At 30.7% G+C, this 16,139-nt stretch overlaps 1 protein-coding gene across 2 annotated transcripts; it reads left to right on the top strand.

Annotated features, from left to right (window-relative positions):
• The first annotated feature begins 2,443 nt into the window (after positions 1 to 2,443).
• LOC132275302 (bidirectional sugar transporter SWEET17-like) lies at positions 2,444 to 10,833 on the top strand. 2 transcript variants are annotated; one of them, XM_059776764.1, is made up of 6 exons: positions 2,444 to 2,656; positions 2,781 to 2,817; positions 3,085 to 3,295; positions 3,383 to 3,544; positions 5,606 to 5,725; positions 10,137 to 10,833. In XM_059776764.1, exons 1-6 carry the CDS (start codon positions 2,623 to 2,625, stop codon positions 10,248 to 10,250), a joined length of 678 nt encoding a protein of 225 aa, XP_059632747.1. In that variant the 5' UTR covers positions 2,444 to 2,622; the 3' UTR covers positions 10,251 to 10,833. The 2 variants fall into 2 exon arrangements, with proteins under 2 accessions (XP_059632747.1, XP_059632746.1); XM_059776763.1 differs by lacking the exon at positions 10,137 to 10,833 and adding an exon at positions 6,835 to 7,186 and having other exon boundaries at positions 2,448 to 2,656.
• The last annotated feature ends 5,306 nt before the right edge of the window (positions 10,834 to 16,139 follow it).

Genomic DNA, 16,139 nt, shown 5'->3' with positions numbered 1-16,139 from the left:
CGAGGAAAACAAATAGAATATACAGTTACATGGGCCCAGCAATTGCATTAGGCCCAAACCAAACAAACTAACAATGGCTATAGCCCACCATCATAACAACAAAACAGAAGATATGCCTTGGCCCAGTCCATTCCAATTACGTACAATGATGGTCGCGGAGACTTTGCTCCTTATCATCGTGGGCTGTCTCGTTGTCATGCAATTTTCGTGGTGCACGGTGTTGCTACGTTTTTTTTGTTGGGGGTTCTTATATTCCTTGTGCTGACTATTTGTACTCAATTATCTATGTAATGATCTTTGTTAGCCAGGCCAAAAAAAAAAAAAAACTTGCATAGGTTCAGATTCTCTGAAGAGAATGCTACTCTCAAAAGCTATCTATTGAGATATATATATATATATATATATATATATATATATATATATATATATATATTATTTAGGGAAAAAAAAAAAATGCTACTCTCAAAAGCTATCTATTTTTGTTGCTAAACAAAAAAGAAAAAGAAAAAAATGTTTCTTTATGCATATTTAATTAATTTGATTATTTTTTTTTAGCAAGCCAATGCATATATCTGTATAAATAGTGTTTGGGCTATATATATATATATATATATATATATATATAAATATATGCTTCATTATTGTTAATAATTTACTATATTTAACAATTATGAACGTACATAGATTAATTAATCAGAGAAATACTGTAAAATTTTTATTTTCAATATTTTTTTTGATAAAATTACCGTCAAATTTTTTATTTTCTATTTTATGGGTAAATTACTTTTTATTGTTGCTCCTAAAGCCATTAATCGAACATTACTTATTAATTGAGTTTTAGAAACTCGATCTAGAGGCTCCATTGTTGGATCATCAATGGAGCCCCTAGTCTTAAATCTATAAGACCATGACATGCTTAAGTTAGACCTTTATTTTTTATTTTAAATTTGTTTATATTATCATAGAAGCAAGAAAATTGAATTGATAAGAAAAAATTCCTACCATCTGTTTAATAAATAATAATAAAATGATGGTTGCCATGCATCCACGCCATGGATAAGAAAGCTTTGGCCAAGAAAAATAGTCGGTTGAGTATGCCAAGAAAAAAAATGAAAAAATAAAATAAAATAAAACAATATATAAATAATGGAGAAAATCAAAGTTGCCTAAAGTTTGAGAAAGAAAGCACGTTATTCTTGCGCTGTTCAAGTTGGTGAGACAATGGGACCATAAAAATCACCTCTAATTACTATTATTCTATATATATGTGTGTGCGTGTGTCATGGGACCATGAAAACCACCTCTATAATTTACTTGCGCTATCTTCGATTCCATGAAATTGATGTCTTAAAATTAAAATTGAAAATTGAAAATTTTTAGTTTAAAATTGAACATAGCATATGACATCAATTTCATACAACATAGCATTTGATAAATAAATTTGTTAAACTAATTTTTTTTTTTTCTTAATTCAACTAAGTATTAATTTTAAGACATTATTTCCATACAACTGAAGATAACATATTATAATTAAGGGGATTCACACCCTAATCCATTGAATCTATTCAGTGACAGTGATATTGTTCCATCCTCAAAGTATTTTCTTTGCCAAAATTCCTTCTTTTTTTTTTTCCCCCAAAAATTTCTTTCCCAAAAATATTACTTGCGCCTACAAATGTATAAAATTATGTACGTTGAGATAATGATGTGATTTAAATTGAAATGATCACTAGTACCCTTTAACAAAATAGGTTTACTGTGAGACATGTTCTATTCATAAAATAGATATTCCCACTCATGGATTGATTAATTTATACATATGAGTTTTTGTACTAATTATTTAGCAAAAATCTCTAGTTATTATCAATTGATATCAAGTGAAGAGAAAAAATATCTCTATTTATTTTCATGCATCCACAAAAACAAAAAAAAGAAAAAAAAAAAGAGGTTCTAAGTAAACATTATTAATAAATGAATAAATATGTAAGAGACTTATATCTCTATGACTACATTATTGGTTTTATGTAATTAGTTGTATTAGCATTACCTTTTCTTTTTTCTATTTTTTTGGGAATTGGGGTATCGAGTTTTGTCCAACTAATCCTCAAGACATCGTGCAAAATGTTTTTACCACGCGAGTGTAAAATTTAGACTTTTACTAATAGGCGTGGTCCATTGAATTATTTAATTACACTTGTGAAGTCGAAGCTTAAACTTTGATATTTATAAGGCACTAAATTCAAGTGACCAACCATTTCAACCAACCTTGGATTCAGATTCACTAATTGATGCCACTGATTCCTTAGCCATTGCCTTAATTGGCCAATTTGATCACCTGCTTGATGTTTTACATTTCACTGATCCAATATAAAAATTATATGCCAATATATATATATATATATATTGCTTATCAGTCACATATATGGTACCAAAGAGATGTGCATTATTTAAAGGCATTCAATTATATAAACCTACCAATTCAATAATGCAATATTCAACTTTAAAAGCTAACACACACCACTTAATTTATGTTCTCTTCCAAAACCAAACACCCCCCAAACCAAATATCCTGGCGCGCGCCATTCTATTTTCTTCTAATCTGAATTTCTTTTGCAGATCGACATGGAAGGCTTGAGTTTCTCTATTGGAGTTCTTGGTAAGAAACTGTTTTAATACCATTTGTAATATATATATATATATATATTACAATACCATTTGAATTTTTTGCATTAATGCAAAGGAAAAGAAGCTCATTTCCTAGCTTTAATTTCTTCTTTCAGGCAACATCATCTCAGTGTTGGTGTTTCTCTCCCCCATGTAAGTTCTTTCAAGCATCTTGGTGATCCCTTTATTCATGCGTGTGTTTATACGTGTGTGTGTGTGTGTGTGTGAGAGAGAGAGAGAGAGAGAGAAGCCCAATCTAATATGTTATCCCTTGATCTAATTGAGATGATATATGTATATGTATATCCAATAATTAATTCTAGCTCTTTATAGTAACCTAGCTAGTAATTTTGTATGATCCACTTATAAAAACATTAGCATTGATGATGATCAAAATTAATAAATGTGGGATATATGCAGATCTACATTTTGGAGGATAGTAAAGCACAGATCGACTGAAGACTTTGAGAGCCTTCCTTACATTTGCACGCTGCTAAGCTCTTCTATGTGGACTTACTATGGTCTCACAAAACCTGGTGGATTACTTGTTGCCACTGTCAATGGCTTTGGCATCATTGTTGAAGCTATCTACGTTGCCATTTTTCTTATATTTGCTCCTCAAAAAATGAGGGTACGTATACCATTTTATCTACAATATATCTTTATATATATATATATATGCACACACAAATATATGAATCATCTCTCTTAATTCCAGGCAAAGACTACCATTCTTGTGGCGATATTGGACGTGGGTTTCTTGGCAGCAGCAGTAGTAGTGACTCAGGTGGCGTCTCATGGAGATGTACGAATCGCTGCAATAGGGTTCGTGTGTGCAGGCCTTAACATTGTCATGTATGGTTCGCCTTTGGCCGCCATGGTAACACATACATGAATATGATACCTTCATTAAGCAATTGGATTAGACATAATGAACTCCATCTCCACAATTAATGAAATTTGAGTAGGTTTTGTAGAGGAAAATGATTGAGGTCCAAATTTGGACAAATGGCTGACAGTACTTACAAGTGTGTGTGTGGGTCTCACTAATCAATCAATTATCTATACATCTCACATTTGAGTATTTAATTAGTAATTGATGACATTTTTAATTCATTAAAAATATTTATTATGAGTGAACGTCGGCTGCTAAATGAATTTAGGATCACCTAAGATCAACAACAGATGTGTAACTTGTAAGTACTGCATTCTGTTTGAGTATTCAATATTTTTGACTCATTAAAATATTTATTGCGAGTGAATGAACTTAGGATCCTCTGAGATTAACCGCATAGGTGTAAGTACTGCGTGCTTTTTTCTTCCTTTTTTGGTACAATTATGCTGGTGTTTCTTGTGTTGTGTCAATGAAATGGCCCAAAATGTTCCTGAGGTGTGGGAGAACCGCGGGCTGTTGCTTTCAGCCCATGCATTTTTTGTGGTGTTCAAGGGGCGCCAACTTGCATCAAATCCAGCTGTATGACAAATGCTACTGGCCTAAATTAGCCACATGTTTTTATTATGCATATACATATATAGACATGCGATGTGATATTAAATTTGTCTTTCACATGTAGATTATTTAAATAACCATTTATCCACCCTAAATGGCTTGATTTGTTTAGCCAATTTCGAATGAATTTAATTTAGGGGTTTGTTTAGTATGCATTTTATTTTTGTGCTGTTATAATTTGAAGGAAAAATTATAATTTGGTGTCCAAACTTAAACAAAATTGCTATAAAGTGATTTTAAAGTCGAGAAAAGAGAAATAGTCACTAATTTTGAAACTTAATTACTAATAAGTGACCATTTGATGATTTATTACATAAATATCCTTATTGTAATTATATATATATTTTTAATTGAACAAATTTATTCTCAACATTAAATACTTTTGTTGTCCGACAATCATAGGATAAGATGAAGAGGAAAGGGAATGGAGGTGTATTTGAATGGTGTTGTGATTTTTAATCTTTTATTATGTGAACAAGATGTGTGTGTGTATATATATATATATATATATATATATATATATATATATATATATATATATAATTCGATCAAACGTGAAAGTATACAAATTCATATAAATTATAATTATGGATCTAATATTTTTAGTTCTGTGCTCAACATGTTTTTTGATCACGCCGGAAAGCCGTGAAAAAAAAAAAAAAGTTAATAAAGAAATTATAAATATAAGATATATACATATTAAAAAAGTTAAAAAAGAAATCCTAATTTTTTTATTGGTAATTTGCAAACTAAAAAGGGAAAAATAGAACAAGAAAAAGAAAGGAGAATGAATCCACAATTTTGTCATCTAAAATTTATTTTTAGAATATTTTATAAACAAGTAAGTATTTTTTGATCAAATTGTTTCAAATGGTCACTTATTAGCAATTAAGTTTTAAAAATGGTCACTAACCATCTTTTCTTGACGTCATTTTTTAATAATTTTGTTTACATTTGGTCACCAACATATAATTTTTCCTAATTTGAAACAAAACAAGTTTTTATTTTTGGAATCAAAAATATAAAAACATATTTGGTAAAAATAATAAAACTCCAAATAAATCTGTTCACGAATATGTTTATTAGCCTAACGAATCAATTTAGCAATTGTTATTTAGATTCTATTCGTTAAAAATGTTTTTGACCTGTGAATATTAATGGTGAAACAGGCTTAATTTGTGGTGCCTATTACTCTAAATAGTACAAAAATATATAGTTTTCACCTGTAAAATCGAAGGAAAAAGAAAATGGAAGAGTGACCTTTAGGGTTGAATAATAGAGTCATGAAACTCACATGTACATGTGCCACTGGGCCCAGGTGGGCCGGGCTTAACCCCTGTCTATCCAACCCAATTCACCCACTTTTTGTGCTATGGTCATGACTAGGTGATAGTACACACACTAAAGGATGCTTAAAATTGTTGCTTTCAGACAAGGGTGGTGACAACCAAGAGTGTGGAGTATATGCCATTCTTCCTCTCATTCTTCCTTTTCTTGAATGGTGGGATTTGGGCTCTCTACGCTTTGCTCGTACAAGATTATTTCCTCGGAGTAAGCAATTTCTCTTTTCTTTTACACCACTATTAATGCAGGGTTAATATAGTCATTACATTCACATTGTTTTAGTCTCAATTTTATTTTTCTTTTTTTATTTTATTTTATTATTATTATTATTTTTTCGGTGGGACTATTCCCCTTTGAATTGGTCCCATATTATTAGCTTTATGCGGTTGAATACGATATGAAACTTTGGCAGGTACAATAATTACCACTAATAGTGTGTCCTCGTTGCACCACACAACTAAAGCATTTGGATAGTTCCTATAATAGATATGTGATATGTCCAAGCATATATTACACAATATGGTTAGATGCGGCCGTTTTATGGTGCAACAGTGTAATTAAAAGTTCAAACTGTTAGATAATTATATATATTCACCCATTTATATTTAATTATTTTTTTTTTGGATTCGATGTAGGACAAATAACTATTGTAATATTTTACCCCACCCAAATTCACAATGCTCTCGTTGTAGTTTGGGCTACCCTGCCTACCCGAACTGGCTCACTCGGACGCCTTTCAAACTGAGCACTTGACATGACACTGAATCAAGGACTGGATATGACTCTGATATCAACTATAACAGGTGGACGCTTACCCATTTACTCAAAAGTTCAAACTGTTGGTTAATATTACATATCAACCCATTTATACTCAATTACTTTTCCATCTTAATCCAATGTGAAACAAATGACCCTACTAATAAACGAACAAAAGGAAGTTTTTTTTCTCCTTTATCTTTTAAAGTGGAGGCAAATAGAAGGGTGGGCCTAGGTGGGTTGTAGCCCACTCCCAAAAAATAAAAATAAAAATAAAAAATTACTATACTAATATTAGCTCAACCAAAAAAAAAAAAAAAAAATTATTAATAATATTATCCCATCCAACGAGAAATCCTAGATCCGCCACGGTGAGGGTTTGAATGTTCAAAAAACCAAATTGAATGTTCAAGGGGTGCGTGTATTTCTTGCCCGTAAAAAATAAAAAAATAAAAGTTTTAATAACATTTTCTAAACCTACCATTATTGAAAGAAAAAAATTTGACCCGCATCCTATTAGTCACAAGTTAGCATTGACAAAGGGAGTTGTACGTGTTTAGGTACCAAATGGAATTGGTTTTCTACTTGGAACAGCACAGCTTCTCCTCTATGCCATCTACAGAAATGGCAACCCACCGCAGAATATGTCCGACGACGGATTGGAGGAAGGATGGCAACGCCAACAACTCATCTCATCTCCGGATCAAATCGAAGAAAAGTAGAGATTCGAATTCAAGAATGAAACACTATTACCTAATCACAATTCTAAGCACATTGCTTGTCTTGTTTTTGAGGAAGAGATTGGTGTGGACTTGATTGGTCATTTTTCTTCTTCTTCTTTTTTTTAAAACATATATCATACTAGCTATTAGTGATCGATCAATGCTTAATGAGAAAAAAGCATTCCAAGTTTGTTTGTGTTCTCCTATAGACATGTAGTTATGGAACAAATTGAGTATTTAAGATTATCTGTGAGTATTTATGTATTATAAAAAAAAAAAAAAATGTGTTCTGTCTCATGCATACATGCATGCTTTTGTCATCTTAGCTACACAATTAAAGCATAGTGCTCTTGCTGTCCATAATCCATTATTACGACAAACCCGCTGCTTCAAAAACACACAAAAACAAAAAGCAAAAACATAAAATTAAAATATTAAACACTTTTTTATCAGTACATACACCATCTAATTGGTGAACAATGATCGAATCTTTTTGGCTTTTCAGAGATGATGGAAGATACATATATATATATATACAACTTTGAAGTTTGAACATGCAAAACCTTCACATATGCAATAAATTAAAACAGAACAGGCTCTAATATTAAATTAAGTTTTCTCGTTATACATTGTATAATTAATTGTATACAAGTAACAAGACTATCTTTATAACTAAATTTTCTTCAAATGTTGAAACTAAACAATTGAATTAATAGATAAATGCTATGTTTGGGAACATGAATTAGTGGTCTTAGATTTGAAATTGAAAATTTTTTTTTTTTTAAATTTAAACTGAATTTTCTTCAATTTTAATCTTAAGATGTCTAGTGCTCCCAATTGTTTAAATTGCTATAACGAGATTTCCGAAGGGTTGAAGGGAAGTGGGCTGATCCAGCCCAAGGACCAACCTTGAATAGGAGTAGACCTGAATGTTTAAGCCAAGCCTGATATAATTCGGATTGGGCCCACTACCAACTGACAACTTTTATCTTTAGAAACCCAAAGTAACATCTTGGGCCATCCCGTTTTAGGACTCAAAAGGGATTGTAAACTTGTCACTAGATGCATTCATTTACCTAAACTCGACTAGCTTTGTTTGATTTGAAGTAAAATATTTTTTATATTTTTGTGTTTGATTTTTAAAAATTTAAGTAAAATAATTTATTAAAACTGTAAAAAAAAATAATAATAAATAAAAAATTTACTTATCAATTTTTGACAAGTGATTTTACAGGCCCAACTCGATAGACTAAACCTTGACCTAATCCTTCACCAGATGCTGAAAAATAATAAAAAATAAATGCCCATTTTACCTGATATATATATATATATATATATATATATATATATATATATATATATATATATATATTTCAGGTAAAATGGGCATTTATTTTTTATTATTTTTCAGCTATATATATATATATATATTACGTCCAAACAAACATATTCGTCCCTATCTACTTGGAGTATGAAAATGTGCAAAATGTAATTAATTTGTAGTTGGAGAATCTTAATATTTAACTTAAATATAAGATGTATTAATAGTCAGGAGGTGTCAACACAAAAGGTTGCTAAATTCACTTAATTGGAATAGAGTAATGTTTCTAAGAGGTTCCTTTTACAAGAAGAGTCACGAGGTTTCTTTTTTATTTTTTATTTTAATTTAGATGCATTAAATAATTAATTTAGTATTTTTACATATCTCAAAAAATTATTTTATTTAATGACTAAATAAGGATAGCTCACGACTCTTCTCATGACTCATGAGACAGACTTCTTAGAAGCATTACTCATTGAGATATAGTTTTTGAAATCTATATCCTATCGGGCCATCCCAAGATGCGAATGAAAGAGATTAAGAAATGAGTAGGGCCATAAATGAACCGCGCATTAAACAAATATGTCAATCTTGAAAGTGTATTCATACTGTTTTATGACTTTCCGTCAACTTATTTGAAAACACACGTCTAATATTTTTTAATTAATAATTAATTTCTATACATACATTTTTTTTGGTTGATAAAATGTAATTAAAATATAGAGCTCACACTTAATTTTATAAGCTTGAGATGACCCTAAATGGAGTCCAAAAAATGAACAAGCGGAATGCAAACTACATGCATCTGAGCTCTATTCAACTCTACTCATTATTAAACTTAAAGCCATCCCACTTATTTAATGTCACTATTTTGTGGGGGTCAATATATAGATATATAGATAAGTACACCAATATGTGACACTGACATATATGTTGAGTTATTGGACCCCAGGAAGAGAAGTGAGGAGAAGAGGCCAAAGTGATACACAATTTTCTTAATTGTAATAAACAGCCCCCCTCCACATGCACACCAACTGGTGGTATAATTAATACTCCCTCGGTACCATAATACATGTTCGGAGAATCTAATTTTTTATGATCGCAAAATTTTAATTATTTTTTATTATATTAATAAGAGTGAAGTTTCAAATATGTCCTTATTAAAAATCAAAATAGTGCTTCGTAATTAGTGCGATTATTTAGTTAAAAAGATAATTTGGGAATGTTATAAAAAATAGTACATTCAATTTTGGAATAGGATATGTTTTTTGGAATATCTCAAAATGAAAAGATGGATAACTATTTTGAAACGGAGGGAGTAATTGTATTTTGGACATTCTTGCAACCAAGTCTGGCTATATCACCACAAACAACACTATCCACCTAACTGCCCACACGTGGCTTTAAGGGGAACGGTTTGGGGCGGCGCTAGAGAAAGAAACCCCAAACCCCTCAGATCCTCAAACTTTTCTTTCCATTTTGATTCAGTTTTCTATTCTCTGTTCATCATAGTTTTCTTTCCTCCTTTGCATAGGAGCTTTTTCTTTTCTTAAGAGATTATTTGTTTGTTAGAGTGTTTTCTTTGGATTTCCTCTTGTTCTTTTGTTCCTGATGGATTCCTTTTTGGTGCTCTTGGGTCTTCATTTCATTCCTTGTCGAACCGACAATTGTGCATAGCGAGCTGTGAATCCGGGGGTTCTCCGTTTTGGAAGAATTGATGACCCATCAGTGCAAAATTTTCTTTTAGATCCGGGTATCGCTATAAGTTCTTGTGTTTTTATGTTAGTGTTATTTTATCTTGGTGTTTTTTGCCTTTCAGATCTCATGGTTTGCCTCCCTTCTCTTTCTGGGTGAAGGCTTCACTGTTTCAGGCTTGGTCAGCGAAATCAATTTCTCCTACTTCTTGGTTGCCGACGCATCTGGGTTATCATAGTGGGATGCTCCGTTCTTTGATTTGTTGGCCCGTGGGGAAGAAATTTGGGGTACACCATTTCTGTTGGGTATTCAAAAATGAATGTTGTTATTAGTGTTTTCTAGTCATGGGGTTCAGTTTAAGCAGTCCATGGCCTGGTTGGTGGTTTAGCTCCATTCGCCGGCGGCGTGCTCATAGGGTTTGCTGGTTTGCGATTATCGGTGGCTTAGCGACTGGGTCAGCTTGTGTTTCTTCGGCTGGGGATGCCATGACGTCATGGCTGATGTCATGCACATTTTTTCTAGAAGTTGTCTTTTGCCTTTTCGTGGGTCAAGGTCATTAGTGTTTTTGGACTGTGTGTGAGGCAGTGTAATTTGATAAGCAATCTTTTAAATGCTTTGGTGGGTCCAAAATCTGACTATTCTAGATATTACAGTGCTCTGTTTGGGGGTACTAACAATCCCATTCTCAGTTATTGTTAAGAATGATATATTGATATTTGGGGGTGTTAGTTTAGATAGTTTTGTGTTATTGGCACTGAATGTATTTTTCTGTTGTGATATGATTTCATATTCTTACCTATAGATGCCATATGCTTCTTTCTTGCCAGGTTAATAATAATAATAATACTAACAAATTAAATTAAATTAAAAAACTAGCTGTCCACATTGACTCTGCCACGTATACTTGGTGCCACATGGCAATATAGATATGGTAGTATATTGACAACCGCATAAATTACATCAATACTCAACCAACAAAAAAATAAAGAGCTATAAGTGATTCGGACATATTAATGAATCCAATTATTTATTTTGGAAATTATTTTTAAAAAATAAATATAACTATTTAACAAAATTTTCACAATTAATTACACAATTTAGTTCAACTAAAAAAAAAAAAAAATGAAATGCAACAACCTAGTGGAACTTGCGCAATAAAACATATATATTGACTTTTTTATGTGACGACTTTTGGATCATATATATTCTCTTATCTCTCTCTCAAAAAAAAAAAAAAAAAATTGTACACCATTTTTATTTTTTTTTTAATAATAAATGAAAGAGTGTACCATTGGTGAGTTCCTTTATGTTTAATTCTCTCTTTTTTTGTGCTTTTGGTAATTAAAAAAAATTACTTTTTTTAAGGCTTCGTTTAAATAAACAAGAGAGAATTAAATAAAAAAGATAACATTAGATATAAGAAAAAATAAAACAAATAAAATGGCCGCAATAGCCTATATTCATTATAAATTATGAAGGAAATGATAGTATTTTTATTTGAAAAAAATGGAGGAGAGAAAAGAAAAGAAAGAATAATAATCAAATTACCAGAATACCCTTTTGTATTTATATTACAAAATACAACACATATAATCATTTAACCTAAGGTACCAAGTGAAAAAAATAGTTTCTGATTTTTTTCCATTAACCTTGAATGTGCAAATTCAACTTAAAATGGTGCTGGATCCACCAGAATGCACGATTGTATATATATGGTATATTCTTGCATAAATTTGATTAAAAGGAAGAATAAGAAAATACAAACAACTGTTTCTAAAGAGGTCAAAAATTAGGTTGTAAATTTCGGATAAAAAAAGAGAAGACGTAAAAATTGCATTGTAATTCTTAATTGCATTTTTTATTTTTTATATTTTTTTTTGGTATGAAAGATAAAGAAATATTAAGATATTAAGGGGAAAAATAAATATTAAGATATTAAGGGGAAGAAAGAGAGAAATAATAGGAAAAGAAAACACTTTTTATATGATATATACAAAGAACCTGTATACTTATATTTTCATATATGAAGATATTCTAATACAAATTGCTTTGAAAAGTAATTTATATAGAAAATTATGATGAATAACTTCCATACTTTATTATATTGCAATAACATCTCATTAAATAAGGAATAATATAGTTAACAATTTCTTCAAAGTTAACTACAAATTCAAGCGGGTTGAACAGCATAATCAAAGCAGTTATACTTTGATTTGGTAAATTTAAAGGAAGAAATTTGTTGGAGCAAAGACCGGACATAGAAAAGATGAGAGAGAGCTCCGAATATGAGAAGAGAACCCTTTGTTCTTCTCTGCAACTAGCTGCCAATGAAATGTCAGTTTGCTTTAAATTCCAAAAAAATAAACTAGCTGCCATTGAAATGAAACGTAAACCCTACCAACTGTTATAAAATAGGACAGGAATGATATGCATTTTAGTCTTTCAATTGTTGAGGGTAATTTTAATATTATGAATATATCACGTAGATGTATCCTTTTTTTTTTGTGTTAGATTAATAGGTTGTGGTTCAAACACAGCTTAATAAGGTATTTAAAATTATTCATAATTAATTGGGTAAATTGCATTGATACCTCCCGAGTTTCAGTCAATGTCACTAAGATACGGGTCAACATATTTTTTAACAATGACACTATATAGTTTCAAATATCATATTTACCCCTGATTATTTAATTCAATTAATTTATAAAATATCAGCATTGTTAATTGAGAAAACTACCTTCATCATTAAGTCTCTTTCTCAATCCTAATCTTTAACTCTTTTTTATTTTTTTTGGGTTCATTTTAGTACCTAGCTGTCAACACTCACTTTGTCTCTTTTCCCAATCTCGAACATGTTGTTTTTTTATTTTTTTTTATTTTTATTTATTTATTATTTTTTTTTTGGTGGTGGGTATGGGGTGGCCATGGTTGTTTTTAATTTTTTTTCTACTCTGATGGTGGTTGTTGTGGTGTGGTTTGGGTGTGGTTGCGATGGTTATGGCGATATCTAGGTTATCAAGGTGTTTCAAAAATTTTATTTTTATTTTTTCTATTGTGGTGGTGGTGGTGGTTATGGTATCGTTTGGTTCTATTGTGGTGGTTCTGGTAATGGATGGACATCGTGGTGGTGTTGTCTTGGTGTGGTGGTGGTAGTTATGGTGGTGTATAGTTATCTGACTATTTCAAAAAATAATAATTTTTTTAAAAAATTTTATTTTTATGTTGTGGTGGTGGTATAAGTATTATTATATATAAACTATATCTATATGTATATAGAAGAGATATGAGATTAGTTTGGTCTATTAAATCTAGTTAGGAGGTTAAATTTATAATTTCATAATTTAAATGGAGTTGTTGACAAGTCAAAGGGTTAAAAGATAATTTCATATGGTGTCAGAGTTCTGGAGGGGTGTTAATGCACACTTTTGAAACCTCAGAAGGTGTCAATGTAAAAAAAAAAAAAAAAGCAATTGATCGTCCGCTAAATGGCGTTGACCAAAACTTTAGGGGTGTCAGTGCCATTTACCCTAATTAGTTTTTACAGTATATGTGACACACTCTGAGGGGCCTAGCCCGTTCACTAACTGGAATAATTCATGTTTTCTACTGTCAATTCCTAAAATGTGAAGTAAAAATAAAAATTATGTGTATTAATATAATTTTACTTTTCATATTTTATAAAGTACTTTTTCATTTAATGAAGGAAAGAGAAAGTTAGAATTTGTTACTTTCTCTACGTCGTACACCATTTGTAATGCCCATAATTTTAAAAGGATTTATTTGGGATTATTTGGATTTAATTATTTATTTTAATTGCATTTTAATTGATTATGTGGCTATGTGCTTATGCGGCTATGAGATTATGTGCTTATGTGCCTGAATGATTTAATTAGTTGATGTGTTGTGTGATTATTTATGTGATGTGTTGTGTATTTGTTTGAAATTGTGTCTTACCTTAAATGTTTAATTGTTTAGTTTAGTTTATTTTATTTTATTTTAAAGGATGAATTTTGATAGTAGTAATGGATCAACCAAAAGGGTCACATGGACTACTTGGATAGTAAACCTATATATATATATGGATATTGTTATTATTATTATGTATTTTTAATATTAATGGAGGAATCAGTTATGTGTGTGTGTGTGTATATACTAATGTGTATATATATGGATATATGTGTATTACTATGGTATGTATTATTATTATTATTATTATTTATTATTAATAATACATGAAAGTTTTGGTTGGATATATATGTGTGTGTGTGTGTGTGTGTGTGTATATATATAATATATATATTATTAATATTTTCATTTTTATAAATACATGGAGGTATTTATTTATATATGTAATGATCTGAATATATAACAGTTTATATATATTTTGTGTACAGACTACTATATTTTATTAGGATTATTATTATAGTAATTAGTTGAGTTTTCTTTTTATTTTCTTTTCCTCCAAGTTAAACTGAGTTGTGGTAGGATTGGTATTAGGGTTATTATATTAACCTATATATATATATATATCTCATGTATAAGTATGTGAGGGGCTTATTACATGATATTCGGAAGAAAAAAAAAGAGCTAGAGAGAGGAAGAGGAAGAAGGAAGAAGAAAAAGAATGACCATTAGAGAAGAAGAATTCTCCCTTAGATCTGTGATCTATATGTCTCTAGTATAACTTTAGGGATGTTTAAAGGATTATTAAAATTAAAATCTATGTTTAAATTGATCTAGAACATAGGTTTTATGAGTTATGTTCATGGTTGTTCTAGTTGTATGAATGGATAAATTCATGGTTTAGATCTGATTGTTTTTATGGATTTCTACATGTTGTAATGATGTATTTTCATGCTTGTGTGTCGATGGGACTTAGTAGAATGTTTTAGAACCCTTAACGATGAGGAATGGGGCTTAAAAATAGGTTTTTTGGATTGTTTATGCTCGAGCACACTGTCACAATGCTCGAGCCATGTTTTGCTCGAGCATTCCTGGGAAGAGCTCGAGCCTATTGGAAGGGAGTTCGAGCCCATTCTGAGAAATTTTCATTAAAGTGTTAAATTGACCCCAAATTGATTATGAAGGGTTCCGAATATTAAATAGGGACTAGGGATTCATTTTAAATGGGCTTGAACACAACGATACATGCTATTTGAATTATTTAAAAAATTGATGAATTTAATCTTTTAATTTGTTTTAACAATTAAGATTAAATGTTTAGCATGAAATATATTTGGAGAATGCTTACTTGACTGTAAAAATAAACTATCAGTATGGTTAAGATTCAGTTTATATGAGACACATGATGTAAGAAACTTAAATAAATTATAAGTCATTCCTATTAGTTGATAATATAATATTATTATTGATATATGTTGTTATGGTATGATATGATTATAGTTAATTGCATATCTATATTGTGTAAACTTGAGACATGATATATTTAAATGTTTGGGATTTGCTTGAATTGGTTCCATGGAAGCCATTGTTAGGATATGGCTTTGTTTTGGATTATGTAAATGAATTAACTAAATAAGTTAAGTCCTAACTATTTCATGTCAGGTCATAGAACCAGTTGGATGACATGCCATTGAAAGACTATGGCGGATAGTTTATTTTATTATTATGGATAAACTACGATATGAGTTTAAGATCTCAGGATCAGTGGTTAAGATTGAAGCGTATATTGCCGAGTGACATGCATAACTAGATTAGGGATGTGTGTGCCCTGGTAGAAGGAGGACTCGTGACCACCTTTGTGTGCGATTTGCATGAGATACCCACCACACAATTGAGGCTGCCTTAATCCAGTGAGAGTTTTTAGTGTGCATAGTTATATACTTATGGGCTATGTAGTTATTGCATGAGTTAGTTATAAATATGTAGTTTTATTCGGTCTCTTTTTGGGTTGTTGTAGAAAGGACTTGTTCGTGAGCCCGACCCACTATTTATGTTTCAGAACTATGTAAATTTTGATCGTGTAAAGCAGAGACCAGCCATCATCATTCTTCTGGATTATTTGCATAGGATTTTACTTTATATTTCAGTATTTAGATGTAGACAATTGTTACTGTTGATTCTATCAGTTTGGGATTTTCTAAAGGTCCATACAATATTGATTCCC

The sequence above is a fragment of the Cornus florida genome, unplaced genomic scaffold, assembly GCF_030987335.1.
Source record: "Cornus florida cultivar Cherokee Brave unplaced genomic scaffold, ASM3098733v1 CherokeeBrave_3.0.0_Hap2_Chr09, whole genome shotgun sequence".
NCBI classification, from domain to species: Eukaryota; Viridiplantae; Streptophyta; class Magnoliopsida; order Cornales; family Cornaceae; genus Cornus; species Cornus florida.
Note: the sequence above shows the minus strand (reverse complement) of the source record. Positions and strands in the feature narration are given on the sequence as shown.

Bases quoted from the DNA above. Each gene is read 5' to 3' on its own strand.
- LOC132275302 (XM_059776763.1), top strand. From the start codon at position 2,623: ATGGAAGGCTTGAGTTTCTCTATTGGAGTTCTTG. The intron at 2,818-3,084 runs GTAAGTTCTTTC...GGATATATGCAG, and splicing joins TTGGTGTTTCTCTCCCCCAT to ATCTACATTTTGGAGGATAG. The intron at 5,726-6,834 runs GTAAGCAATTTC...GTACGTGTTTAG, and splicing joins TACAAGATTATTTCCTCGGA to GTACCAAATGGAATTGGTTT.